This window comes from Oryx dammah, unplaced genomic scaffold, assembly GCF_014754425.2.
Source record: "Oryx dammah isolate SB20612 unplaced genomic scaffold, SCBI_Odam_1.1 HiC_scaffold_27, whole genome shotgun sequence".
NCBI lineage: Eukaryota > Metazoa > Chordata > Mammalia > Artiodactyla > Bovidae > Oryx > Oryx dammah.
Window position 1 is genome coordinate 135,133,245 of NW_024070211.1, and position 26,035 is coordinate 135,159,279.

The 26,035-nt window shown below is 45.6% G+C and overlaps 1 protein-coding gene across 1 annotated transcript in view; it reads left to right on the plus strand.

The window, feature by feature from the left end:
• The window catches only part of CYFIP1 (cytoplasmic FMR1 interacting protein 1), a 104,193-nt gene that overhangs the window by 63,123 nt on the left and 15,035 nt on the right, over positions 1–26,035 (plus strand). Inside the window, exons 15-23 of the mRNA XM_040227900.1 lie at positions 766–913; positions 2,002–2,155; positions 3,078–3,234; positions 4,323–4,419; positions 8,411–8,487; positions 8,597–8,705; positions 10,412–10,531; positions 12,252–12,451; positions 21,616–21,703. Coding sequence (XP_040083834.1) covers positions 766–913; positions 2,002–2,155; positions 3,078–3,234; positions 4,323–4,419; positions 8,411–8,487; positions 8,597–8,705; positions 10,412–10,531; positions 12,252–12,451; positions 21,616–21,703 — 1,150 coding nt within the window. The remainder of the gene's footprint in view (positions 1–765; positions 914–2,001; positions 2,156–3,077; positions 3,235–4,322; positions 4,420–8,410; positions 8,488–8,596; positions 8,706–10,411; positions 10,532–12,251; positions 12,452–21,615; positions 21,704–26,035) is intronic.

Here is a 26,035-nt window from a genome sequence, read left to right on the forward strand (position 1 = left end):
GACATTTGTATGAAGTGAAGCTCAGAGGGGCTCACATGGATAGTGATTTCATTTTGTTGCTCTATAGGTGATATAATTGTCACCTGGTATTATATGACTTTAGCACTAATATGATCTTATTACACTGTCAGGCTTCCTAATTTTTGTTCTCTCACCTGGAGGGCTCAGTGAAAATTTTCATGTTTTCACTGAGCCTCAGTTTTGCTGCAGGGAGCCCCACTCCTCCTGTGTGGGAAATGTGCAGTGTAGTCTAGCTCAGAGTGTCCAGAGTGGGCTGGTGGGTGTGTCTGACCTGACCGTGGCACCTGTGGAGGACTCTGTTGGTGGAGCCCTGTTGGGAATGGTGGAATCCAGATGTCCAAATGAGGTGTGGACAGTGTCCCCAGGATTGTGTTGGTGACCATATTCAAATGAGAAAATGGGATAAGTCTCGAGAAGGTTGTTTGAGCTCTGAGTGAATGTTTGGGGCCTGTCTTCTTGCTGCCCTTAGCGTGACTCAATATGTAAGAAATCAAACACCACTTCTGGGCTAATTGATGCAGAATGCAAGCACGTTAGATTTTCTGAGGGTGGTAACGTCCCCAAGAAAATGGGCTATTTTGAAAGTTGAACGTTGAACTGTCTCATTACCACATCCTCCCACTGCCCCCAAGGGAATTCATGTGTCAGAGTTGGTTGTGGGTTAAGTCAGGAGATAGTATGATTGTAAAAGTGCTGAGGATGTCAACACTTTGTCCCACCCTAACAACTTGACTGGTGGTTTAGTGTCCTGCAGGCCATCAGGAAGACTGTGTGTGACTGGGAGACAGGGCATGAGCCCTTCAACGACCCAGCCCTGCGGGGCGAGAAGGACCCAAAGAGTGGCTTCGACATTAAAGTGCCACGGCGCGCTGTAGGACCCTCCAGCACCCAGGTTCTCGTTCCTTGCTCTACTGAGTCGGGTGACCGTGAGCTGGGGAAGTGGTGGGAGGCTGGGAGTGCAGTGACCTCACCGTGGCCAAGTACAGTCTGGGTCTTTTTTGCTCCTTTATTCGTTGTCCAAGTGAATCTGAATCTAGGGTATAGATACCCCATGATTCCCAGGTTTGGTCATTTGCATGCAGAACTTAATTTGACTGCATCAACTCCTATTCCCAAAATGTGGGTGAAAGTCTGTGTGTCCCTATTTACACTGTGTTTCCTGGTGGGTGTTTAAATGTGTGGTTATAATTTTTATGTAGAGTCTAAAAAATGATTATTCCTAAAGATAAAATTTTTGGAAATTTGAAAACATAGCTTTGCTATATCCCTGGTCTTCAGCTATCACTGCTGATTTTTCTCCTGGCACACTCAGCTCCCTCCTCCCTCTTCAAGCAGCTTTCCTTTGATCCTCACATCTGATTTAATTGCCCTCTGCTTTTTCCTTTCCTGTTTTGGAACTTTGTTCTCATCAGCTCTGTGTTGTGGGCTTTTAGAATCTCTTCTGTCAGCCTTTCAGAGAATTGCCAGCAGAGCGTGTTGCTGGCTCTGTATGAAATCTTGGGGTACTTGGGCGGAGGGTGAGGGTGCCGTCCGGGGCCTGTCTGCCAGCGTGCACGTCCCTGCTCGTCCGCATGCCCCCGTGACTAACGCTGTCCTGTCTGTCCGTGTTTAGCTGTACCTGGTGCGCACCATGGTGGAGTCCTTGAGCTCTGCCGAGCTGCTCAGGCAGCTCAAGTCTGTGGGCGCGGAAAGACTCTTGCATGTGGTTAACGCGTTTCTGAGGCAGTCCTACGTCTATCCGCCCCTTTTAACCTTTGGTGGTAAGACATCATTTGTTTTTTTGTTGACATTTATGACATGAGGCTCTCCTCTGAATTCTTTGTCCCAAGCAGCAACGACTTGGCCGTGTGGATTGGTGCTGCCCCTGCAAGGAGTCAGCGCAGTGTCAGTGGGCAGCCCTTCTCGTGGTTTATCTGTGTTGTTGTAACTAATGTGCCATGTATATTTTCTCCCCTACAAATGTTTCCTTGGATAATGCAGCTTTACATGGTGAGAACCATGCTAGAGTCCCTCATTGCAGACAAAAGTGGTTCCAAGAAAACCTTGAGAAGTAGCCTTGAGGGGCCCACCATATTGGACATAGAAAAATTTCATCGAGAGTCATTCTTCTACACCCACTTGATAAATTTCAGTGGTAAGACCTACTGCTGACCGGTGTCTGCTCCAGCATATTCTAACACCACTAACAATGCCTAGAGAGCTCCTGCCTGGCTGGCTGCCCCTGCTGTGGTCCCTTCGTCCTCCCAGGCAGTGACACGTGTTGTAACCCTCGTGGCATTTCCTCGCCTGTTGCTTTAAATGCATGGCTGGCCAGGGACTTCCTCCATGTGGCATGGCCCTTAGAAGGGTGAGGCCCATCGGGCTGGGGCTGGCCCAGTGACCTGGATGCAAAGTCTTTGTAACGTACACCAGGTCAGCAACTCAGGCTGGTGTGACTCACCTGGCTTCAGATCCAGGTGGTGATAAATACCAGAAACCACTCCCAGGCTAAGTGTAGAAAGTGGCAGGTGAGCTGAGCTGCACACTGCACATCCCATCCTGGGGTGACCGTGTGCATGTGGGTGCCCTTGGTCTCCATGGAGCCGCACATGGTTATTTCTGTGCTGTATCCATGATTCAGGGTGCGGAGCCTCTATCTTGGCTGCAAGCGCTATAGGTTTACAGTAATTGTTAGGCTTTTCTTTTTCTCTTCATCAAAGGACGGAAACATTTTTTTCCAATCTGTTTTGCATTAGATAGACATGCACTAAGTATGAATACAATACTGTGTCTGTATCCCAAGTAAAGCAAATCCTGTCAGAAGGTGCCCAGTGTTAACCATGTCCTGTTGATGGGTCTTGCTGGGCTTGTGGTGCTGGACGCTGACTCTCCTGTTGGTGAGTGAGAATCAGCACATCCAAGTGGCTTTGTCTAGGGCAACGCTGTGTGCACGGCACATACTCATGTCCACTCGCCAAGGCCCAGGGCTGAGAGCCTGGCACGTGCCCCCTTGCCTCACCCTGTGGAGTCTTTTCTGCTTATAGAAGATTAATGTGGTATCTTTTGAATCCCTTAAGAGACGCTCCAGCAGTGCTGTGACCTTTCGCAGTTGTGGTTCCGAGAGTTCTTTCTGGAGTTGACAATGGGCAGAAGGATTCAATTCCCTATTGAGATGTCCATGCCCTGGATCCTGACAGACCACATCTTGGAAACCAAAGAAGCATCAATGATGGAGTAAGTGTTCTGGAGGCCTGTCCCAGCCTCCTGTCATGATGTTTGAAGTCCTTGGTGGTGTTTGGGAGGTGGAGGCGGGGCCGATTATTCTCAGTGCTTCATTTGAAGTCATAATTCTTGGGTGAGACTTCAGAGATCAATACAAGGAACAGGTGTCTTGGCTTTGGATTGAAATCTGGTGCCCAAGCAGTAAAACTGATTAATAAGTTCTCTGTGTCCAGGTGCCAGCAAGGTCCTGGGAACTTGGCAAGGGGAGAGGTAGCCTGACCTCTAGTGTGGCATGGCCTCAGACCCAGATGGATTTGGGAGAGGAAGTATTTAGTGTGAGGCTCAGTGTCAGGGCTGGGGGTCAGAGACTATGAAGGGGTCAGAAAATATGAAATCCACGGAGGGAAAGTAACTGCAAACAGAGTCTCGTGTGGTGAGCAGATGGGGTCCCCGCCCGGCCATCCTCCCCGTCCTGGCCTGTGCACACCAGGAGAGCAGCCTTCCCTCCCTCTGCAGCAGCAGTGGCATCCACAGCGTTAGAGGTCTTGATGAACCTGTGTGCTCTTTGAGGGCTGCATTGGGCCTGCTGTTCACGTGCCTCAAGCCCTCAATGAGACCTTACCTCTGCAGACTGCTAGCTACCCCCTTTTGTCCAGGGTCAGAGGGGCTTTGGCCACACCAGATTTGCTCTTGGTCAGTTATGGGGCCCGGGACCTTTGTATGTTTTTGTTTTAGGTCAGGTAGTTTATTCTTAAAAATAAGAAAGTGACTCATTCTTGTGGTTATTAAAACATTGCAAATTGGCATGAAAATCTTTGAAACATGGTAAGTGAGAAGATGAAGTTGCAGGAGGCCGTCATGGACCTGCCAGGTGCCCTGGGTGTGACTGAACCACGCGTGTCCTGCCAAAAGCCCAGCCTGCCTGCAGGGGCTGTTTTGTCAGGGCACTCACAGGAACCAAATTTGGCATTTGAAATAAGAAATTATTTTTCCTCATGAGAAAGGAGAACAGTGAGTGTTACATTGCTGGTGGAGGGGAGGGTGTGAAAGCCAAGAAAGCCCATGTGGGCAGCCAGGCTGACCTGTGTCCCCTTCTGCAGGTACGTCCTCTATTCACTGGACCTATACAATGATAGCGCCCACTACGCCCTCACCAAGTTCAACAAGCAGTTTCTCTATGATGAAATTGAGGCGGAGGTAAGGGCCCACGCGCTTTTAACAGACTTTCTTTTCTTTCCTTTTTCCTCTGAATATTAGAGGAAGCAAACTTTCTTTTTAATACAAAGAGGTTTAAACAATGGAATGAACTTTGAAATAAACATTTTAGGATGAACCCTTCTATCAGTACTTTTTTCTATGCATCCACACAGGACGATTGGTGTCTTTAAACCAGCTTCAAAGCAGCCGTTAGCTGTTGGGTGACTTTTTTTTCACGTGGTTCCATGTCTCACATGACCCCATGTCATAAGCACCAAATATCTTGCCTGTTTTCTTGGATGAACACTGTCTAGAACAGGGGCATTGTATGAAATAGATGGACTGAACCAAACTCTATTTTATTTCTCTAGTTTTAGCTTTGTATTTTTTACTCATTATAAATAATGCTTTAATGAACTTCCTTGCATGTAACTTTTTAGTTGTTTTGGGTTATTTTTAAGGAAAAATTCCTCCAAGTGGAATTATTAAGTCTGTGTACATGCAGCTAAGGAGATAAATCTTGTTTTCTAGCTCAAGATATAAGAGAATGTAACCATAACAGATTACATTAAACATATGGGTCTCATTCCCCATTGTTGTTGTTGTTCAGTTGTTTAGTTGTGTCTGATTCTTTGGGACCCCATGAACTGCAGCATGCCAGGCTCTCCTGTCCTTCACTGTCTCCTACAGTTTGCTCAAACTCATGTCCATTGAGTCAGTGATGCCATCCAGCCATCTCATCCTGTGTCACCCGCTTTTCCTGCCCTCATTCTTTCCCAGCATCAAGGGTTTTCTCCAATGAGTTGGCTCTACGCATCAGGTAGCCAACGTATTAGAACTTCAGCTTCAGCATCAGTCCTCCCAATGAATATTCAGGGTTGATTTCCTTTAGGATTGATTGGTCTGATCTCTTTGCAGTCCAATGAACTCTCAAGAGTCTTTTCTGGCACCATAGTTAGAAAACATCAATCCTTTGGCACTCAACCTTCTTTATGGCCCAACTGGCACATCCATACATGACTACAGAAAAGCCATCCCTTTGACTCTACGGACCTTTGTCAGCAAAGTGATGACTCTGCCTTTTAATACGCTATGATTGTCATAGTTTTTCTTCCAAGGAGCAAATGTCTTTTAACTTCTTGGCTACAGTCACTGTCTGCATTGATTTTGAAGCCCAAGAAAATAAAGTCTGTCACTGTTTCCATTTTTCCCTCATCTATTTGCCATGAAGTGATTGGACTCAGTGCCATTATCTTAGTTTTTTGAATGTTGAGTTTTAAAGCAGCTTTTTCACTCTCCATTTTCACCTTCATCAAGAGGCTCTTTAGTTCCTCCTTGCTTTCTGCCATCAGGGTGGTGTCATCTGCATATCTGAGGTTATTGATTTTCCCAGTCATCTTGATTTCAGCTTATGCTTCATCCAGCAGGCATTTTGCATGATGTATTCTGCGTATAAGTTAAATAACCAGGGTGACAATATACAGCCTTAACATACTCCTTTCCCAGTTTTGAACCAGTCCATTGTTTCATGTCCAGTTCTAACTATTGCTTCTTGACCTGCATACAGATTTCTCAGGAGGCAGGTAAGTTGGTCTGGTATTCCCATCTCTTTAAGAACTTTCCACAGTTGGTGGTGATCCACACAGTCAAAGGCTTTACCATAGTCAGTGAAGCAGAAGTAGATGTTTTTCTGGAACTCTCTTGCTTTCAGAGGATGTTAGCAATTTAATGTCTGGTTCCTCTGCCTTTTCTAAATCCACCTTGAATATCTGGAAGTTCTCGGTTCACATACTGTTGAAGCCAAACTTGGAGAATTTTGAGCATTACTTTACTAGCGTGTGGGATGAGTACAGTTGTGCAGTAATTTAAACATTCTCTGGCATCACCCTTCTTTGGGATTGGAATGAAAACTAACATTTTCCTGTCCTGTGGGTACTGCTGAGTTTTCCAAATTTGCTGCATATTGAGTATAGCACTTTCACAGCATCATCTTTTAGAATTTGAAATAGCTCAACTGGAATTCCATCACCTCCACTAGTTTTGTTTGTAGTAATGCTTCCTAAGGCCCACTTGACATCACACTCCAGGATGTCTGGCTCTAGATGTGTGATCACACTTATTTGTAAGGCCTCCTCAGACAACCATTTTGCCATATTGCATTTCTATTTCTTGGGAATGGTTTTGGTCACCACCTCCTGTACAGTGTTACGAACCTCCATCCATAGCTCTTCAGGCACTGTATCTGTCAGCTCTAGTCTCTTTAATCTGTTTGTCACTGCTATTGTATAATCATAAGGGATTTGTTTTAGGTCATGCCAGGATGGCCTCATTCCCTATATCCTCATGAAAATCACAGGAAACACTTCGTCAGGGAGATGCTCTGGATTCCCTGGTGAGGCAGGGTAGGCTGGGGAGAGAGACCCAAGGGTCCTGGGGCAGCTCCACTCTGAGCACAGAGTGTCTTCATCACGGTTTGGAGATATGAGCTAATCCAGAGAATACAGTCTTGAGGGTGAAGTCCCAGGACTGTCCACCCTGCATTTCCTGACTAATCTTGGCAGCCCAGGAGAGGCCATGGCCAGATGCTCTTAGGACATACAGCCTGGAGGCAGGTGTATACCCCCTCAATTCAGTTCAGTTCAGTCGCTCAGTCATGTCCTACTCTTTGTGACCCCATGAACCACAGCACACCAGGCCTCCCTGTCCATCACCAACTCCCAGAGTCCACCCAAACACTTGTCCATTGAGTCAGTGATGCCATCCAACCATCTCATCCTCTGTCGTCCCCTTCTCCTCCTGCCCTCAATCTTTCTCAGCATCAAGATCTTTTCAAATGAGTCAGCTCTTCACATCAGGTGGCCAAAATATTGGAGTTTCAACTTCAACATCAGTCCTTCCAATGAACACCCAGGACTGATTTCCTTTAAAGATGGACTGCTTGGATCTCCTTGCAGTCCAAGGGACTCTCAAGAGTCTTCTCCAACACCACAGTTGAAAAGCATCAATTCTTTGGTGCTCAGCTTTCTTTATAGTCCAGCTCTCACATCCATACATGACTACTGGAAAAACCATAGCCTTGACTATACCCCCTGGAGGAGCCCAAATGCAGTGCCCATTAGCCCCCTGGGAGTATGTGATAAAGAGAGACTTTTTAATATTTCTTTATATTTAGGAAAATTGAAGTATTTTTCTCCATCATGAAGAAAGGTTCTGACATAATTTGTGGTGGTCACTCCTGGTCACACTGAAATGGATTTAATCTGCTATCATTTGATAGTAAAGTGGTATTCTTTCTCATGAGAACCTCTTTTAGTTGCCTTAACAAAGAGTTGAGATTTTGTGGAAGGGTTGATGTTCTGTGGTTTTAGGGGTTTTTTTAATCCCTAGGACTTACTTATTTTATAACTGGAAGTTTGTACCTTTTGGCAAGCTTCATCCATTTATCCTATGCTCCACTTCTTCAACCACCAATCTGTTCATTGAATTTATGAGTTTGTTTTTATTCTTTTAAGATTCCACATATAATTGAGACCTGAGACCATGCAGTATTTGTCTTTGTCCGACTTACTTCACTTAGCCCAGCACCCTCAAGGTCCAACTATGTTGTTGAAAATTGGCAGGGTTTTTTTATCTTTTATGGCAGAGCAATATTCCACTTTGTGTGTGTGTGTGCACACACACACCACAGCTTCCTTACCCATTCACCCGTCAGTGAACACTTAGGTATCTTCTTGAATTAGTGTTTCCATTTCCTTTAGATTAATACTTAGAAGTTGAATTGCCCAATCAAAAAATTTTTTGTTTTTTTAAAAATTTGATCTTAATGCAGAAAACCAAAATTTGGGGCAAGAGTGCAATTTGTGGGGTCTTAATTCCCCTGCCAGGGATGGAACCTGTGCCTTCAGCAGTAGAAGCGCAGAGTCCTAACCACTGGACTGCCAGGGGAGTCCCTAGGGAAGCAGAATTCAATGCATGCCTTCTTTTTCTTCAGGTGAATCTCTGTTTTGACCAATTTGTTTATAAGCTGGCAGACCAGATATTTGCATATTATAAAGTTATGGCAGGAAGGTAAGTATGTGGTTTGCAATTTGGGTACAAAATCTTGGGCAACTTGATCTGAAATTTCCATTAAAATTCATAGTGCATGAGAAATTGTCCTCTCTTCCCTCCATGCTAGTTTGCTTCTTGATAAACGGTTACGATCAGAATGCAAGAATCAGGGTGCAACTATCCATCTCCCGCCATCCAACCGCTATGAGACACTGCTCAAGCAGAGGCACGTACAGGTGAGCCAGGCCTCTCCTGGGGGCAGTGAGATACAGAGCCGGCAGTGGAAAAGTGGGGTTTTTCTTAGAGCTTCTCAGATTTTAATGGATGCCAGTATGTATGTGGCTGTGGGAACATCCCTGTCAATAGCTGAGATTTTACAGATAAAGAGTTTCTCTTGGGTAAACTGACACACCAGAGATGGCTGCCCAGTGCAGCTCCCGGGGGGCTTGGCCCAAGCGCAGGTCCTCTCTAGGAGCCCAAAAGCCAGAACTTGAGTGAAAGAAGATTGGACACTTGTTACTGTGGTGTGCTCAGTAGCTTCAGTCATGTCCGACTCTTTGCTACCCCATGGACGGTAGCTTGCCAGGCTCTTCTGTCCATAGGGTTTTTCAGGCAAAAATACTGGAGTGGGTGGGTTGCCGTGCCTCCTCCAGGGTATCTTCCTGACCCCGGGATCAAACCTTCATCGCCTGCATTCCAGGCAGATTCTTTAACGCTGTAGCTCAGATTCTGTGGTAAAGAATCTGCTTGTAATTCAGGAGGCGTGGATTCAGTCCCTGGATTGGGAACATGCTCTGGAGAAGGGAATGGCTAAGCACTCCAGGATTCTTGCCTGGAAAATTCCATGGACAGTGGAACCTAGTACATGGAGTCTCAAAGAGTCGGACATGACTAATTAAGACTTTCAGAGTGGTGGGGCGGAGCTTTTTCTTGGCCAGCATGAAGAGTAAGAATACAGTGCTTGTTTTGTTTCTTTAAAAATAATATATGTATGCTGCTGCTGCTAAGTCACTTCAGTCGTGTCCGACTCTGTGTGACCCCATGGACGGCAGCCCACCAGGCTCCCCATCCCTGGAATTCTCCAGGCAAGAACACTGGAGTGGGTTGCCATTTCCTTCTCCAATGCATGAAAGTGAAAAGTGAAAGGGAAGTCACTCAGTCGTGTCCGACTCTTCGCGACGCCATGGACCGCAGCCTACCAGGCTACCATGGGATTTTCCAGGCAAGAGTACTGGAGTGAGGTACCATTGCCTTCTCTGAATATATGTATATATAATCAAAAGAAAGATACAGAAAGTTGTAGGGAAAGTTTCATGTCATTCTATCTACAGATACTGTTAGTCACTCAGTCATGTATGACTCTTAGCGACCCCGTGAACTATATAGCCCTCCAGACTCCTCTGTCCATGCAATTCTCCAGGCAAGAATACTGGAGTGAGTTGCCATTCCCTTCTCCAATCTACAGATAACTGCCATTCATATTTTGGGGCATTTTCACCAGGGTTTTGTCTGTAGCTTTATGTTATTGAAATGATACTGAGATATACCCTTGTTACTACTCTGCAGTAGAGATGGAGGGGTTTTCTCTTATTCATCCCTGTGACACAGTGGAGGTAAGGCACACACAAGCCACTCTGTGCTGGGAGGCGGCCCTGAACCCATCACAAGGGGTGCAGTAAGTGACAGGCCCAGGTTCTCCAGGAGGCTTGGCATCTCTGCCTGTGATACAAGTGCAAATTCCCTGCAATGAATGCTACAAAAAGTACTTCACAGCTTTGACTTGCAGAATTTCAGCTCTAGGAAAACAGGATATTCGATCATACTGCCTTCTAAATTTTGTATGTTATTTGTCTTATCCTTTGGAATAGCTTTCTGGGAGTAGATACATATTCTCTTGCTTGTTTGTTTTTTGTTGCTCACGCTTTCCACCCTCTGTGCCCAGCTTCTAGGCAGATCCATCGACCTCAATCGTCTGATTACCCAGCGCGTCTCCGCTGCCATGTACAAGTCCCTGGAACTGGCAATTGGGCGATTTGAGAGTGAAGATCTGACATCAATAGTTGTAAGTGCACCCCCTTCTTTCAGGTACAGCATACGTGGGGGAGGACTGGTTGCAAGGACTGGAGCTGCTACTGCTTTCGTCATTATTGATAAATTGACCTGACTGTGGGTGAAGTTTTTGCATAGAACTCCAAAAGTGCACACTAGAGAACACATAGTTACATCTCACTGTTGCATAAGATATGGTAAAAGAGTAAAAGGTGAAAAGTTTTAAATTAAAAAGAATGAAGATAGACAAAAAGAATTTGAGAGAAAATCATGTAGATGAGATAGTGAAGATTCAACATAACGTGTCAGAGTCCCCTGAAGACAAAAACCAAATAGTGAGATGGAAGAAACATTAACAATGCTATTTCAAGAAAACTTTGATGAAATAAAAAACACAGTATAAATCCTTATTAGAAGCAAATATCACATACCAGGGAAAACAGACCCAAAGTGGCCAGCACCAAGGACCATTATAATGAACACTGTCGTATTGGACTTTTGAAGAAAAGGAAAAGTCCTGTGGCTATCTGAGCAGAGTAATCAGGGAAAGAAAAATCCAGTTGTCCTCAGACCTGAGCTGGCAGAAAAGGAGGTGCAGCGTAAGGATCTTTTTGCCAAATCTGTCTTCCAGGAATAATGGCTGCAGGCACATGCTAATGAACTTGTGATAACTCCAGGAAAACTCTTTGTCCTTAGAAATCAGTAGTGGGTGGGGGTTGTCTCCTGGGCCCACCTCTGAGCAGAGCATCTCCACAGGAGTGAGCATGCTTCCCCATCCTTCCTCAGGATCCAGGCTGTCTTGGGATGCAAAGCCTAAAGTGGTCTTCCCTTCAGCCTGGCTTGGACTTGGCCATAGTGTTTTCATGCTCTTGGTCTTTCATGACTTAGTGGAGTCTTTGACCAGTATAAACAGAATGTAAGTCACAGAGACCATTTTAAATCTACTTGTAGTAACATTAGAAAAGGAGAAAGAAATAGGGGGAATTGATTTTAATAATCTGTTTTATTTAACCCAATATACACAAAAGTTGACATTTTAACATATAATCGTTATAAGAATTTTATTGGTGTGGATGTTTCATATTCTTTGTTTTCACGTTTGGTTTCTGAAATCTGTATGTATCTCACACATACGGCACAGCTCGGTTCAGGCCAGCCATGTCCTCGCTGCCATATGTGGTCAGTGGCTGCCACAGTGGATGGAACAGACCGGGCAGGCCTATGAAGGGGCCACATGAGAGCCCGGAAGGCCGCCTCTGCGCGTGCTGCCAGGGTTGCCGCACAGCTTTGGGTTACCTAGGGTGTTTCAGGGAAGCTGACTGAGGCTGACACCCGAGGACACACAGTCTGTCATCAGGGCGGCGGACACGTCTTCATGCTCTCTGCCCTGTGAAGGGTTTGGAGGATAGCATGGGCCAGTAGGGGGTCACTGCCGTGGAGAATGGACAGTGGCCGTGGGGGGACGGCTGCGGAAAGGAGGGGCATTTTAAGAGCACTGGAGAGGGCGTGATGTATTTAGGTGTGAGACCTGCTGTCAGATCACCTGTCAGACGCCCACCGTGTGGGTCCTGGGCCTCGTACGCTGAGCCCACCTCTGTGCAGTGCCTTCCTGTCCGTGTCCTGTCCGGCTCCGTCCGCCTCGAGCCCCCGCCACGGCCCTGCCCACGGGAGGGTGAAGGCCAGCGTGCCATACCCGGCTCTGTTCTCACGTGCCTGGCTTTGTGGCCCCATAGGAGCTGGATGGCCTCTTAGAAATCAACCGCATGACACACAAACTGCTGAGCAAGTACCTGACTCTGGACAGCTTTGATGCCATGTTCCGGGAGGCCAACCACAATGTGTCTGCACCCTACGGGAGAATCACCCTCCACGTCTTCTGGGAGCTCAACTACGACTTCCTGCCCAACTACTGCTACAATGGTTCTACCAACCGGTGAGTGTGTCGCCTCTGGGTGCTCCTGTCATTGGGCATCCAGAAAGCGTGGTCTCTGGGCCCATCTGTCCCGTGCCCAGGATACGCAGGCCCTTGTGATCTCCTCTGTTTGCAAGTGCAGCCAGGGCCAGCCCTTGGTTCTGTGGTCGTGGCTTCCATGTGCAGAACACGTGCAGGCCAGGGTTCCTATCGAGGGCACTCCGGTGGGGCCCAGGATCAAAGCTGTGGTACACGTGGGTAGCAGCTGCTGGATCTACACCACCTCCATGCTTTTACATCTACTGATAGTGGGATGGGCTGGGTGACTCGACACTTTCCATGCTTCCATTCTGGGATACTGGAGCACGTGAGGGTCCAGTTAGCCTCCCTCCACCCATCTACCATTTCACTACTGTGTTGAACGCATGAGTGGCCTGCTGGGTGGTGGCATGGCTGCTGGCTGCAGTGTGGTGTGGTCCAGCCTCAGGGTACATCCACACCCTGGGATGGCCCTGTGTCGCTTCCAGCTCTGTGCAGAGCTTCATTTCTGCTGTGTCAGCACGTGCCAGGGACACATGGGAACGTGTGTGTGTGTGAAAGAGAAAACGTGGGTGGGTGTGAGAAATAGTGAGGGCGAATGAGGGTGTGTGTCAGAGACTATGTGTGTTTGAGCGTGATGACCACTTTTTTAAAGCAAACGTCTTTTGCTTTTACTTTGCTTCCCTACTGCGTCTGAACCTCCCATCCCATTAAGTGTCAGCTTAATCACTACTGACTTTTAGTCCTAGATTTTTGTGTCTTAATCCGGGGTGCTGAAGTTCAACTCCAAGGGCAGAAGGGAGGCCCTCCTTCGGCGTGATGATACCTGCTGTTGCCACTGTCTGTTTGGGACACCAGGCTTGGTTTCCTTGTGCAAACGCAGGCCTGTTGCTGGTACATGGAGGTGTGCCATTAGGGCCATCATCTCAGCCCCATGTAGCAGCAGGGGCATGTGGCCGTGGCCATGAGAGCCACTGGTGAAGAAGCCCTGGCTGGCCGCCTTGGGTCAGGGTCAGGGGCCCTGTGCCCAGCTGGGTGCAATCCCCTGAAACCAAACTTGTTTGTTTTAGGGTTGGAATTAACCAGAAAAATATTTTTATTACACAAGTAATGCACATAATTGTGGAAAAGCTAGAAGTCGTGTGTGTGTGTGTGTGTGTGTGTGTGTGTGTGTGTGTGTGTGTGTGTATGGAATATTATGGGGAAAATAAATCCTTAGAGATTTCCCTTGTAAAATGTCTGTCTTTTAGAGTTTTTGCCATACAGGCAAATATACATGTGTACTTTTTATTTTGCAGAAATGGAGGCCTACTGTTAAATTCACATTCTTTTTTTCACATCATATTGTCACAGTGAGGAGTATTCTGTGTTAGTAAGGGTGCATACATGCTTATTGTGCATTTGAAAATCTAATTCATGGCCATTTGCAAGATTTTCTTTGCTTTGGTTGTCCGTTTGGAACTTTGGGAGTTAGTTTCTGTTGTGTCTGTTAACAGGCTTCCCTGGTACCTGAACTGATAAAGAATCTGCCCACTCCTGGAGAAGGGATGGCTGCCCACTCCAGTGTTCTTGGGCTTCCTTTGGGGCTCAGCTGGTAAAGAATCTGCCTGCCCCTGGAGAAGGGTGGGGCGGCCCACTCCAGTGTTCTTGGGCTTCCCTTGGGGCTCAGCTGGTAAGGAATCTGCCTGCAATGTGGGAGACCTGGGTTTGATCCCTAGGTTGGGAAGATCCCCTGGAGAAGGTAACAGCTCCCTACTCCAGTATTCTGGCCTAGAAAATTCCATGGACTGTATAGTCCATAGAGTCACAAAGAGTTGGACTCGACTGAGCAACTTTCACTTTCACTATGTCCCTAAAATTATTCTAAGCCTAGTGCTTAGAACTGGCATCTCCCAAACCGAAATGCAACAGAACCCTGTTATAGACAAACTGAGAAAATATGTTACCGTGGGGGCAGGGGCTGGAGGGTTAGAATCAGGAATATAAGGAGTTTTAATTTTTTCTTTATTTTAGATTGCATTTTTGATCATCTAGCATTTTGTCACCCTTTAAAGAATTCCCAGAGATCTTGGAAAAGGAACAATTGAAGATGTTCCCTGGACCCCCTTGTGCCCCGTGCACTGCATGTGTACAGCACCGGCCTGTTCTGGTCATCTTAGTGACAGCCCAGCGGGTTGAGGGCTCAGAAACAATAGGAGCTGTGTGGAAGGGCTGCGGGGTGGGGGTGGGTGGGTCAAGTGAAACTTATATGATGGTGGAAATGCATGTAAACCCTGCTATTGAGTCACTGCATTTTCTGAAAACCTTCCAGGCATGATGAGTGGTGAGTGTGAAGTTAGGAAAAGAGATTTATGCTGAGGCCTTGCTTGCCAAGCTGGGCTCACATGGGTGCCCTCGCCTGATGGAGGCTGATTCTGGGGAGCAAGCCACCAGCCAGGCCGCATGTCCTGGTAGCAGCAGGAGTCTTGTTATCAGAGACAAGGTTGCCAGGCCTCAGGTCAGGAAATGGTGCCAGTGGCCTTAGCAGGAGTGGGACCAGCTCCAGGCTGTAAAGCTGTCGGTGTGGAGGACGCTGCGGCCCAGGGTGTATGAACTGAGTTGAGGCCTCTCTGCCCTCAGTCCCCTTAGCCCGTCCCATGTGAGAGCTCATGTGAACAGCCTCAAGTGGAGGTTGCCTTCACCTGGCGGTGTGTGTTCCTGCCTCCCAGGAGGTGCTGATACACGGCTCTGCCCCAGGCTCTTGAAGCCTATGCCGCCTTCAGCAGGCTTGGTGATCGCAAGGAAATACAGTTTCACACGCATAGGAGCTGCAGTCTGGCAGGGGCTAGCATAAAGTGACATCAGCCTTCTTGGGCCCAGAAACCCGTGTGCAGTTCAGAGATACCATCTTCACCAGAGCAGTTCTGGTGGCCTTCACCTTTCTTAGCGTTGGCAAAGCCAATTGCTTCTGTATTTTTAGCAATCTTCTAGTAGATCCCGTAGAGCTTCATTATCTGGAAAAGACAGTAAAAATAGGATTTTATATCTCCACCTTGCACGTGGAAACCTGAGAAGACAGACAAAACTATGCCATCCAGTATCTTAATTCTACACTGAGGGTTTTCTGAGAGCTGCTTGCAGGAAATCCATACTCCATTTGTTTCTTGTCATACCTACTTATTTTGCTGCTTATTTCTGCTTAGTAATTTAGGTCTGGTGACTCTGGGAGGTCACATGGGGTGACACGTGACTTAAATTTAACCTGTACAGCTACTAATTTTGACAGTGTGATAGCCCTCAAAGTAAGCCAGCTGTTGGGAAGAGTCTGCCTGTTTGGCAGCAAGACTGCTGAGGAGGGAGCAGTGTACCACAGGGTGTCCCATCACTGCTGTTATAACATCCATCCCCTCGTTAGGGTGCTGCTTATGCTAACTTGCTTCAGTTTTGTCCGACACTGTGACCCCATGGACTGTAGCCTGCCAGGCTCCTCTGTCCATGGGATTCTCCAGGCAAGAATCTGGAGTGGGTTGCCATACCCTCCTCCAGGGAATCTTCCCGGTTAGGTTGCTGGCTGCCAAATTTCTCTACTGACATGTTTCCATTTTTCTGTTTGAAATTTGTGAGTAATGTTTAGGGGGAGATAATCTAAAACTTTGAAAATGGTTCCTTGTTAAAACTTGACCCACTAATCTGAACATCTGTTGATGATTCTTGCCCAAATAATTATCCCTGTGGTGTGTGAACAGTGGTGATTTTCTAACCTTGTCATTCCATCTACAGTTATTGATTGGCATTCTGCTGTACATGTTAGCATTTTTTATTTATTATTAGTAAGGACGTGGGGATTTTAATACAGGGTTATAATCTATTACTGTCATGACTTGGTTTTAGGTTTTGTGGCTCACATCTGTCTTGTCTTGGCGCGTGGGAGCCCTTTCTGCCCCATTTCTCTGTCTTCTTGGCTGTCCCATGATTCTTAAGCCTTCCACTGTGTGTAACACAAGAAGTCCCAAATGCATTTTAGGATTATCCTTCTTTATTCTTGTAATCTGTGAGTCAGTGATTCCTTTTCATGGAGAATATTTTAAAATTAAGCAAAGTCTGAGTGTTAGGTGTACTCACTGCTGCTGGGGTATCCTTGTTCTCACCTCCTTTCAGTGGTCAGAGCTGCAAAGGACTTGCACCTGTGCTGTACCAGATTCCTGGGGCTGCCACAACAAGTTGTCATAAACTGGGGGGCTTAAAACAACAGAAAGTTATTCTCTGACAGTTCTGGATGCAGAACATCCAAAACCAAGGTGCTGGCAGGGCTGTGCTCCTTCTGAGGCCGGGTGGGGCCCTCTCTTGGTCTCTGCTGCCTCTGGTGTAGCTAGCCGCCCTTGGCCTGCAGCTGCATGGCTCCAGTCTCCACCTTTGTTGGCCTGTGGCATTTTCCTCACATGTCTCTCCCCTCTTCTGTGAGGAAGTGAGTCATGTTGCATTGAATTAGGGGCTCACTCTGCTCTAGCATGACTTCATCTTAATTAATTCCATCTGCAACAACCGTGTTTCTGAATAAGAGCACATTCTGAGGTGCTAGTAATTCAGACTTCAAGTTATCTTCTGGGGGGACACAACCCCATATTGTGTATGTGTGTGCCTCCTTGTATCCAGGCTTCCCAGGTAGTGCTAGTGGTTAAGGAACCTGCCTGCTAATGCAAGAGATATAAGAGACACAGTTTCAGTCCTTTGGTTGGGAAGGTCCCCTGGAGGAGAGCATGGCAACCCACTCCAGTATTCTATGCCTGGAGACTCCCGTGGAGAGAGGAGCCTGGCAGGCTACAGTCCATAGGGTCACAAAGAGTCAGACGTGACTGAAGAGACTTAGCACGCGTGCATACTTTTGTTCGGGTGGCTCAGCAGGTAAAGAATCTGCCTGCAATGTGGGAGACCTGGGTTCAATCCCTGGGTTGGGAAGATCCCCTGGAGAAGGCAAAGGCTACCCACTCCTGTATTCTGGCCTGGAGAATTCTATACAGTCCATGGGGTCGCAAACAGTCGGACGACTGAGTGACTTTCAGTTCACTCGCGTGTTACTTGTACCCAGCTCTCTCTATATTGAAACCATGAGTTTACACAGCTTTGTCTTCAATTCCAGGTCAGCGACACAGGCTTCATTTCCATTTTTTAACTTCCTTCTATACTGAGAATTCTTATTTTGTCATTCTTAATGTATTTATTCATTTACTTAATTCCGGGACATGAAAGAAAGTAGTTTCAGAATTACTTAACCTTTTGACTGTGAAGCACAAACCTATTCACTAGAATTCAGTGTTTGTTCCCATTTTTTTTTGTCTTTAGATTGAGAAATGTGTATAACCAAAATGTGGTGTTTAAAAGTTACTTGAGATAATGGAGTAACAGGGTTTGAATTTACTCTTTCACCTTAAACAAGTGGAAAACTGGACAGCATTTATGAAACAACTGTTTTCATCAGATGTTTCCTGGAGGAAAAGGAAATGAAGGATGGAGCTGTGTGGCTCCTTGGCTTCCTATCTGAAAGCACTTTGGAGGTCTTGCTTGGTGGAGGAGACAGAGAAGCTGAGATGGCTGGATGTGCACGGCAGAGTATGGGAGAGGAGAGAGATATCAGAGGAAGAGCTCCTGACACCAACTTAGGAGCCCTTTGTGTCTGTTAGTCACTCAGTTGTGTCTGGACTTTTTGCGACCCCATGGACTATAGCCTCCCTGAATCCTCTGTCCATGGGATTCTCCAGGCAAGAATACTGGGGTGGGTTGCCATTTCCTTGTCCAGGGGATCTTCCAACCCAGGGATCAAACCCAGGTGTCCTGCATTACAGGCAGATTCTTTATCATCTGAGCCACCAGGAAGCCCAGTCTTTACTTGAATATGTCTTTTGTGTTTTTTGTGTGTGTGTACATGTGCGTTGGTTTGTTGGTTTTGGGGGGTTTTTGGGGGGAGGGGTGGGGGGCTGTACCCACAGCATTCAGGATCTTAGTTCCCTGACCACCTATGTAACCTGTATCTGCTGCAACGGTAGCACAGGGTGGTAGCCACTGGACCACCAGGGAAATCGCCATTCCTGAATGTTAAACTGGGTGAGCTAAATGGAACGCCACAAGGCTGGTAGAAGAACAGCTGCCAGGGAACTGTAGATGGAATTGTCTCCAGAGCTCAGCAGGACTAGGAGTCATTTGAGGCTGCCTGTAAGAGTGGGAAAGCTCCCTGAATACCCAGGCACTTGATAGAGCCGCCAGCAGGGCCCGTCTCGGTGCCAGCACTAGGGCGGTGACTGCTCTGTGACTACTCTGTGTGCTGCCCGTAGTCACTCAGTCGTGTCCGACTCTTTGTGACCCTGTGGACTCTAGCCCACCAGGCTCCTCTGTCCATGAGGATTCTCCAGGCAAGAATACTGGAGTAGGTTGCGATGCCTTCCAGAGGATCTTCCTAACTCAGGTCTCCCATATTTCAGGTGGATTTTTAAAAAAATATTTATTTATTTCTTTATTTGACTGCACCAGGTCTTAGTTGCAGCATGTGGGATCTAGTTCCCTGACCAGGGATTGAACTTGGGGCCCCTGAATTGGGAGCCTGGAGTCTTAGCCACTGGACTACCAGGGAAGTCCCTCAGGTGGATTTTTTACCATCTGAGCCACCAGGGAAGCCCAAGAATACTGGAGTGGGGAGCCTATCTCTTCTCCAGGGGAACTTCCTGACCCAGGAATTGAATTGGGGTCTCCTGAGTTACAGGTGGATTCCTTATCAGCTGAGCTACCTGGCAAGCCCAGTGGCTACTTTACACCCTAACAGACCAGCTGACTTGCAAGTAGTTTAACCATCTACCTCCCAAAATTCAGCATTCTTTAAAAGCTAAGGACAAAATCCAGCCACTCGACACCGAGGTGTTTCCACGTCAATGTGCTTAGAGCCACAGGCCGCTCCTTCCCTTGGTTGCAAATGTTTGTTTCATGAGCTGTTAGTGTTTTGACAGTTACACTCTTTTTATATGTTAATCAGGTTCTTAGAATTTAATAATTAACAAATCCATGACTTTTTAAAAAAAATTTATATTTTAGTTGAAGGATAATCACTTTACAGAACTTGTTGTTTTCTGTCAAACCTCAACGCGAATCAGTCATAGATATACATATATCCCCTCCCTCTTGAAGCCCCCTCCCATTCCCCTCCCCATCCCACCGCTCTAGGTTGATACAGAGCCCCTGTTTTGAGTTTCCAGAGACATATAGCAAATTTTACATGTTTCCATGAAACAAAGTAACAAAATTTCCATGTTACTGTCTCCATATATCTCACCCTCTCCTCTCCTCTCCTCTCCTCTCCTCATGTCCATAAGTCTATTCCTTATGTCTGTTTCTCCATTGCTGCCCTGCAAATAAATTCTTCAGTACCATTTTTCTAGATTCCATATATATATGTTAGTATAGGATGTTTATCTTTCTCTCTCTGACTTACTTCACTCTGTATAATAGGCTCTAGGTTCATCCACCTCATCAGAGCTGACTCAAATGCATTCCTTTCTATGACTGATAGTCCGTTGTGTATATGCACCACAACTCCTTTATCCCCTCACCTGGCGATGGACATCTAGGACACCTGCTTCCATGTTCCAGCTGTTGTAAATAGTGCTGTAATGAACAGCGGGATACACGTGTCTTTTTCAGTTTTAGTTTCCTCAGGGTTTATGCCTACGAGTGGGATTTCTGGGTCATATGGTGGTTTTAGTCTTAGTTTTTTAAGGAATCTCAATACCATCTTCCATAGTGGCTGTATCAGTTTACGTCCCAACCAGCAGTGCAAGAGCGTTCCCTTTTCTCCACACCCTCTCCAGCATTTATTGTTTGTAGACTTTTTGATGATGACCATCTGATTTGGCATGAGGTGATATCTCATTGTAGTTTTGATTTACATTTCTCTATTAATAAGCGATGTTGAACTTCATCTGTTTGTTAGCCATCTGTATGTCTTCTTTGGAGAAATGTCTGTTTAGGTCTTTTTCCCACTTTTTGATTGGGTTGTTTGTTTTTCTGGTATTGAGTTGTATGAGCTGCTTATATATTTTGGAAATTAATCCTTTGTCAGTTGTTTCATTTGCTATTGTTTTCTCCCATTCTGAGGGTTGTCTTTTAACCTTGCTTATACTTTCCTTTGCTGTGCAAAAGCTTTTAAGTTTAATCAGGTCCCACTCGCTTACTTTTGTTTTTATTTCCATTACTCTAGGAGATGGGTCATAGAGGATCTTGCTTTGATTTATGTCATTGAGTGTTCTGCCTATGTTTTCCTCTAGTAGTTTTATAGTTTCTGGTCTTACATTTGGGTCTTTAATCCATTTTGAGTTTATCTCTGTATATGGTGTTAGGAAATGTCCTAATCTGATTCTTTTACATGTAGCTGTCCAGTTTTCTCAGCAACATTTATTGAAGAGGCTGTCTTTGCCCCATTGTATATTATTGCCTCCTTTGTCAAAAATTAGGTACCCATAGGTGCATGGGTTTATTTCTGGCCTTTCCATCTTGTTCCATTGGTCTATATTTCTGTTTTTGTGCCAGTACCATACTGTCTTGATGACTATAGTTTTTTAGTATCTATGACTAGTTTTTTATCATGCTTCTTTGTGAGAGTTTAATGTGTTTAAATGAACCCTTCTGATGAAACTTAGTAATTTTGATATTTCTGCTTTAAGATCCAACTGTTTCATTTTCAGTGGCTCCTAATCCATTATGAAGCCACAGTCTCTTGGCTCCGCAAGTGTGTTTTTGGACTCATCTTTTGTTAGGTTGTACCCAGTGACCTAAGTGACCACATCATTGCCCAAATCTACCTTCCTACTCCTGTCCCTTGGCATCATTGCCGTGTCCACAGGCCCCTTTCCAGAAGATGAATAAGGCCTGAAATGGTTCTGGCGCCCACTCTGGAGACTTTCTTTATGTTCTAGAAGGGCCCTGGTGTTCTCAGTCTGTTTCTTTGAACTTTGAATACATTTATCAAACTTCAGAGTATTTATAGCTCATTCCTAATATGGCTTTTGATTTCCTATGTGATGATTAATTGGGAGGAAGAGTTCATTGATGAGTAATAGAAAAGTTCTCAATTTTAAAGAAGTACCATTAAATTTTTGATTTTCTTTCTCTTTTAAAATCTTGTTTAGATTTGTTCGGACAGTATTACCATTTTCTCAAGAATTTCAAAGAGATAAACAGCCAAATGCACAACCTCAGTATTTGCATGGATCAAAGGTAAGTTCTTTTATGTTTATATTATGATTTTCAAGTTCACAGTGAAGTGCATTTTGAAGTTTAGTTTGAATCAGTTAGTTGCAATAATTTAAATGTATCATGCCACATAGGGCTTTCCAGGTGGCTCAGTGGTAAAGAATCCGCCTGCCAGTGCAGGAGATGCGGGTTTGATCTCTTTGTTGGGAAGATCCTCTGGAGGAAAAAATGGCAACCCACTCCAGTATTCTTACGCGGAGAATCCCATGGACAGAGAAGCCTGGCAGGCTACAGTCCATAGGGTAGCAGACACATGACTGAGTGGCTGAGTACACACACGTCATGCCACATACGAAACGTGACTGTATCCTTCAGTTAGCACCGTTCTACACTGTAATGGAGTGCTGCCTACGTGTGGCTGTCGGAGCACACAGAATCCTAGGAGGCCGTGTGTATTCATCAGTGTTTAAATATTCTCCCTTGTGGGAAGTCAGACTCCTAAAGGAAATAAGTCAGACAAGTACAAAGTGAAGTATGTTCCAGGGGCACCACTGCATCATCGTCGTAAAAAGCATGGCAGCAGACCGACTGACCACAGCACCTGCCTCACAGGCTCGGGGCGGGGGTTAGAGGTGAAAGGCCCGCTCAGTGCTGCTGCAGGGCAGCTGCGCAGGCAGGACAGGTGACGGGTGGGGTGGAACACGCGGCCCAAGGCTCTGCCTCTTCCCCACACCCCGGTGACGTCTGTGCTCTGGGACTGCACAGGAAAGCATTGTCATGGTGTCTGAGCTGCTGGTGGGGTGAAGCTGGGTGCCCAGCCCACCCTGTAAATTGGGAGGGTGGGAGCCTCCTTAGAGTGTGAGCCTTTCATTTCCATCCTCTCACTGTAGATGTAGCGGAACTCAGATGTGCGGCAGTGTTCACACCTTGGAAATGGGTAGATAATACCGTTTGGGCTCATGTGTGGGTTCAGCTTTCCTCCTCCACCACTTGGTAAGGGCATGAAGTGGATAACTTTAAAAGGACGAGAATGAGTCCTCTAATGCACCTCCTTTTGGAATTAAAATACAGTGTTTAACCCCCTTGGAACTAAAAGAAGTTTTATGTAATTTTTGAAAACAGAACTAGAAACTTTGGTGATTAAGATAGAAATTTCTGGAGAAGGAAGTGGCAGCCTGCTCCAGTATTCTTGTCAGCAAAATTCCATGGACAGAGGAACCTGGTGGGCTATAGTCCATGGGAGTCGCAAAAGAGTCAGACACAACTTAGTGACTAAACAACAAAACTGTACTCATGTTTGCACTCCCTCCCAACCTTGGAAACCAGTCCACGGCCACCCCTTGCTGACGAGAGTATGTTCAGCTGCCAAAGATGAAATCAGTAATAATAGCTTGATTATCTTTAGTGCTAATGAGCTGAACTCACAAGTTTCAAATAGATTCAGGATGGTGTCATCGTCTTTGGGTAATGAAATGACACCGCCATGCTTTGTTTGGGGCAAATTCAAGAAAAAGAAAAAAATAGAATGTCTGTGTGAAACAACTCTACAGCGGTGCTCTCAGACTTTAACATGCTGTCTCTGTGATTCGTCTGGACTGCAAGAAGATCAAACAGTCCTAAAGGAAATTAACCCTTAATATTCATTGGAAGGACTGATACTGAAGCTGAAGGTCCAATACTTTGGCCACCTGATGTGAAGAGCCAACTCATTGGAAAAGACCCTGATGCTGGGAAAGATTGAAGGCAGGAGGAGAAGGGGGTGACAGAGGATGAGGTGGTTAGAGAGCATCACCAATTCAATGGATATAAATTTGAGCAAACTCCAGGACATAGTGGAGGACAGAGGAGCCTGGTGTGTTGCGGTCCATGAGGTCACAAAGAGTTGGAAGCAACATAGCAACAACAGTGTGATTCTGACAGAATTCTAGCATCACCAATTCCATGGACATGAATTTGTGCAATGTCAGGAGATAGAGGGCAGAGGAGACTGGTAGGCTACAGTCAGTCCATGGGGTTGTGGAGAGTCAGACATGATTTCATGACTGAACAACAACAGAGGTGAGCAGGAGGCAAGAAGAACCAGGCTTCCTAGAAGAGGAGTCACACAGCTGTTTTTGCTTGAGTAGGTTTTTTCAAAGTGATGAGTGACATATCCAGCTTCTTTGCCAAATTGGTCCTCTGCCATCTTCAACACTTGCCTCCCAAGGAGTGTTCCCTGTACATAAACACTGACTGTACAGTTTGGGTATATTGAAGGAGATGGGGTGGGGATAATATGCAATATGCAGGGGTGAGAAACAAAACAGACCTGCACCATAATATTAGGAAGTAACACACAGGAAATTAATTTGGCAGCTGTGTCATACATTTCAAGTGGAACACAACTTTCTAACTATAATTTTCCACTTGCCAGTACAATGAAAACAGTACTTCAGGAGAGTAAGTTTACTGTACATCATTAGTGGTAAAATTAACAGGGCTTATACTTTAAAGATTGTGAAGAATAGGGAATGTATTTCTTTTTTAATTTGCTTTCACTATAGCCAGAAAGTGTTTGAGTATCCCTCTTCTGGGACAGTTCACGGCTATCAGAAATACATTTTATGTGATGCAAAGCAGATAGAACACATGTTATTGTCACAAAACCCTTGTTTTTTTTGATGGGATATTTATTATTGTCATTTACTCCATGAGGATGACTACTTCTGGAATCCACATCAGAAAAGAGCAGAGAGAAAGTTCTGGGACTTCCCTGGTGGTCCAGTGGTTAAGACTGTGCTTCCACTGCAGAGAGCACTGGTTCAATCCCTGATCAGGGAACTAAGATCCCACATGCCAGGTGTTGCAGCCAAAAAAAAGAAAAGAAAAACGAAGGTTGTGCCACCAATCTCTGGCACTCCAGGCAAAGCTAGCCTCTAGGAACGGAGCCAGGAAAAGCCTGATTTTACATGTCAGTGGGTTTCCAGCTTTCTACTAATATAAGAAACAAGGTGTGATCCCAGTTTTCTTTTGGTTCAAGTGTAGTCACTCTAGAACAGGTTCTTTTGAGAGGCAGTGAGATTCTAGATGTTCATGGCTCAGAATGCAGAGTTCATTGCTCAGAAGAAAAAGGAAACACCTAGAACAGCCTCCATAAGCCTTGAGGACAGAATGATCCCCTGAGAGTTGATGACTGATGAGAGGTTTCACACTTCCTCCTTGGAAGGAAAGCTATGACAAATCTAGACAGCATATTAAAAAGCAGAGACATCACTTTGCCGAAAAAGGTCCATATAGTTAAAGCTGTGGTTTTTCCAGTAGTTATGTACAAATGTGAGTTGGACCATAAAGAAGACTGAGCACTGAAGTATTGATTCTTTTGAACTGCGGTGCTGGAGAAGACTCTTGAGATTCCCTTGGACTGCAAGGAGGTCCTAAAGGAAATCAACCCTGAATATTCATTGGAAGGACTGCTGCTGAAGATTAAGGTCCAATACTTTGGCCACCTGATGTGAAGAGGCTGACTCACTGGAAAAGACCTTGATGCTTGGAAAGATTGAAGGCGAAAGGAGAGTATGAGACAGAGGCAGAGGACGACACAGTTAGATAGCACCAGTAGACATGAATTTGAGCAAACTCTCAGAGATAGTGAAGGATAGGGAAGCCTGGCGTGCTACACTCGATGGGGTCACAAAGAGTTGGACAGTACTTAGCAACTGAACAACAACTCCTGAGGATATTCATTCAGAGCTCAACAACCAGACTTGCTAGTCGAGGTCTTCAGAATCTTCTTGTCCTGATGTAGTTCTCTGTGTCTGTAGAGGAAATATTTAAGACAGTTATAAGAGGGGAAGGGGAAAGAATACAGAGACCTAAAAGGAGAAATCCTAAAACACTTCATTCAAAAGTGGTAACTTCTGTAACCTATAACTTACATAATATTACATCCTCTGTCCGTGGAATTCTTCAGGCAAGAATACTGGATTAGGTAGCCATTCTCTTCTCCAGGGGATTTCCCAACCCAGGGATCGAACCTGGCTCTCCTGCATTGCAGGCAGATTCTTTACTGTCTGAACCACCAGGGAAGCTCATAGGTTAACTCACATAACATATAATGTAAAACTTGGAACATCACGGAAAGACCTGTGCAAAGAGATGCTCTCAAAAATACCACAGTTACGTCACAACAGAATTCCAGAAAATGTCTAAGTGACCCACAGGAAGAGAAGAAGAAAGAGCCTACATAAAAATCAGTAATTGCATTATTTGTAAATGTATTATTTGTAAGTAGTCTAAAGACAGTTCAAAGGCAGAGATTGACTGTGGATTAAAAAGTATGACTGCATAAGAAACTCACTTCAAGTCAATGATATAAGC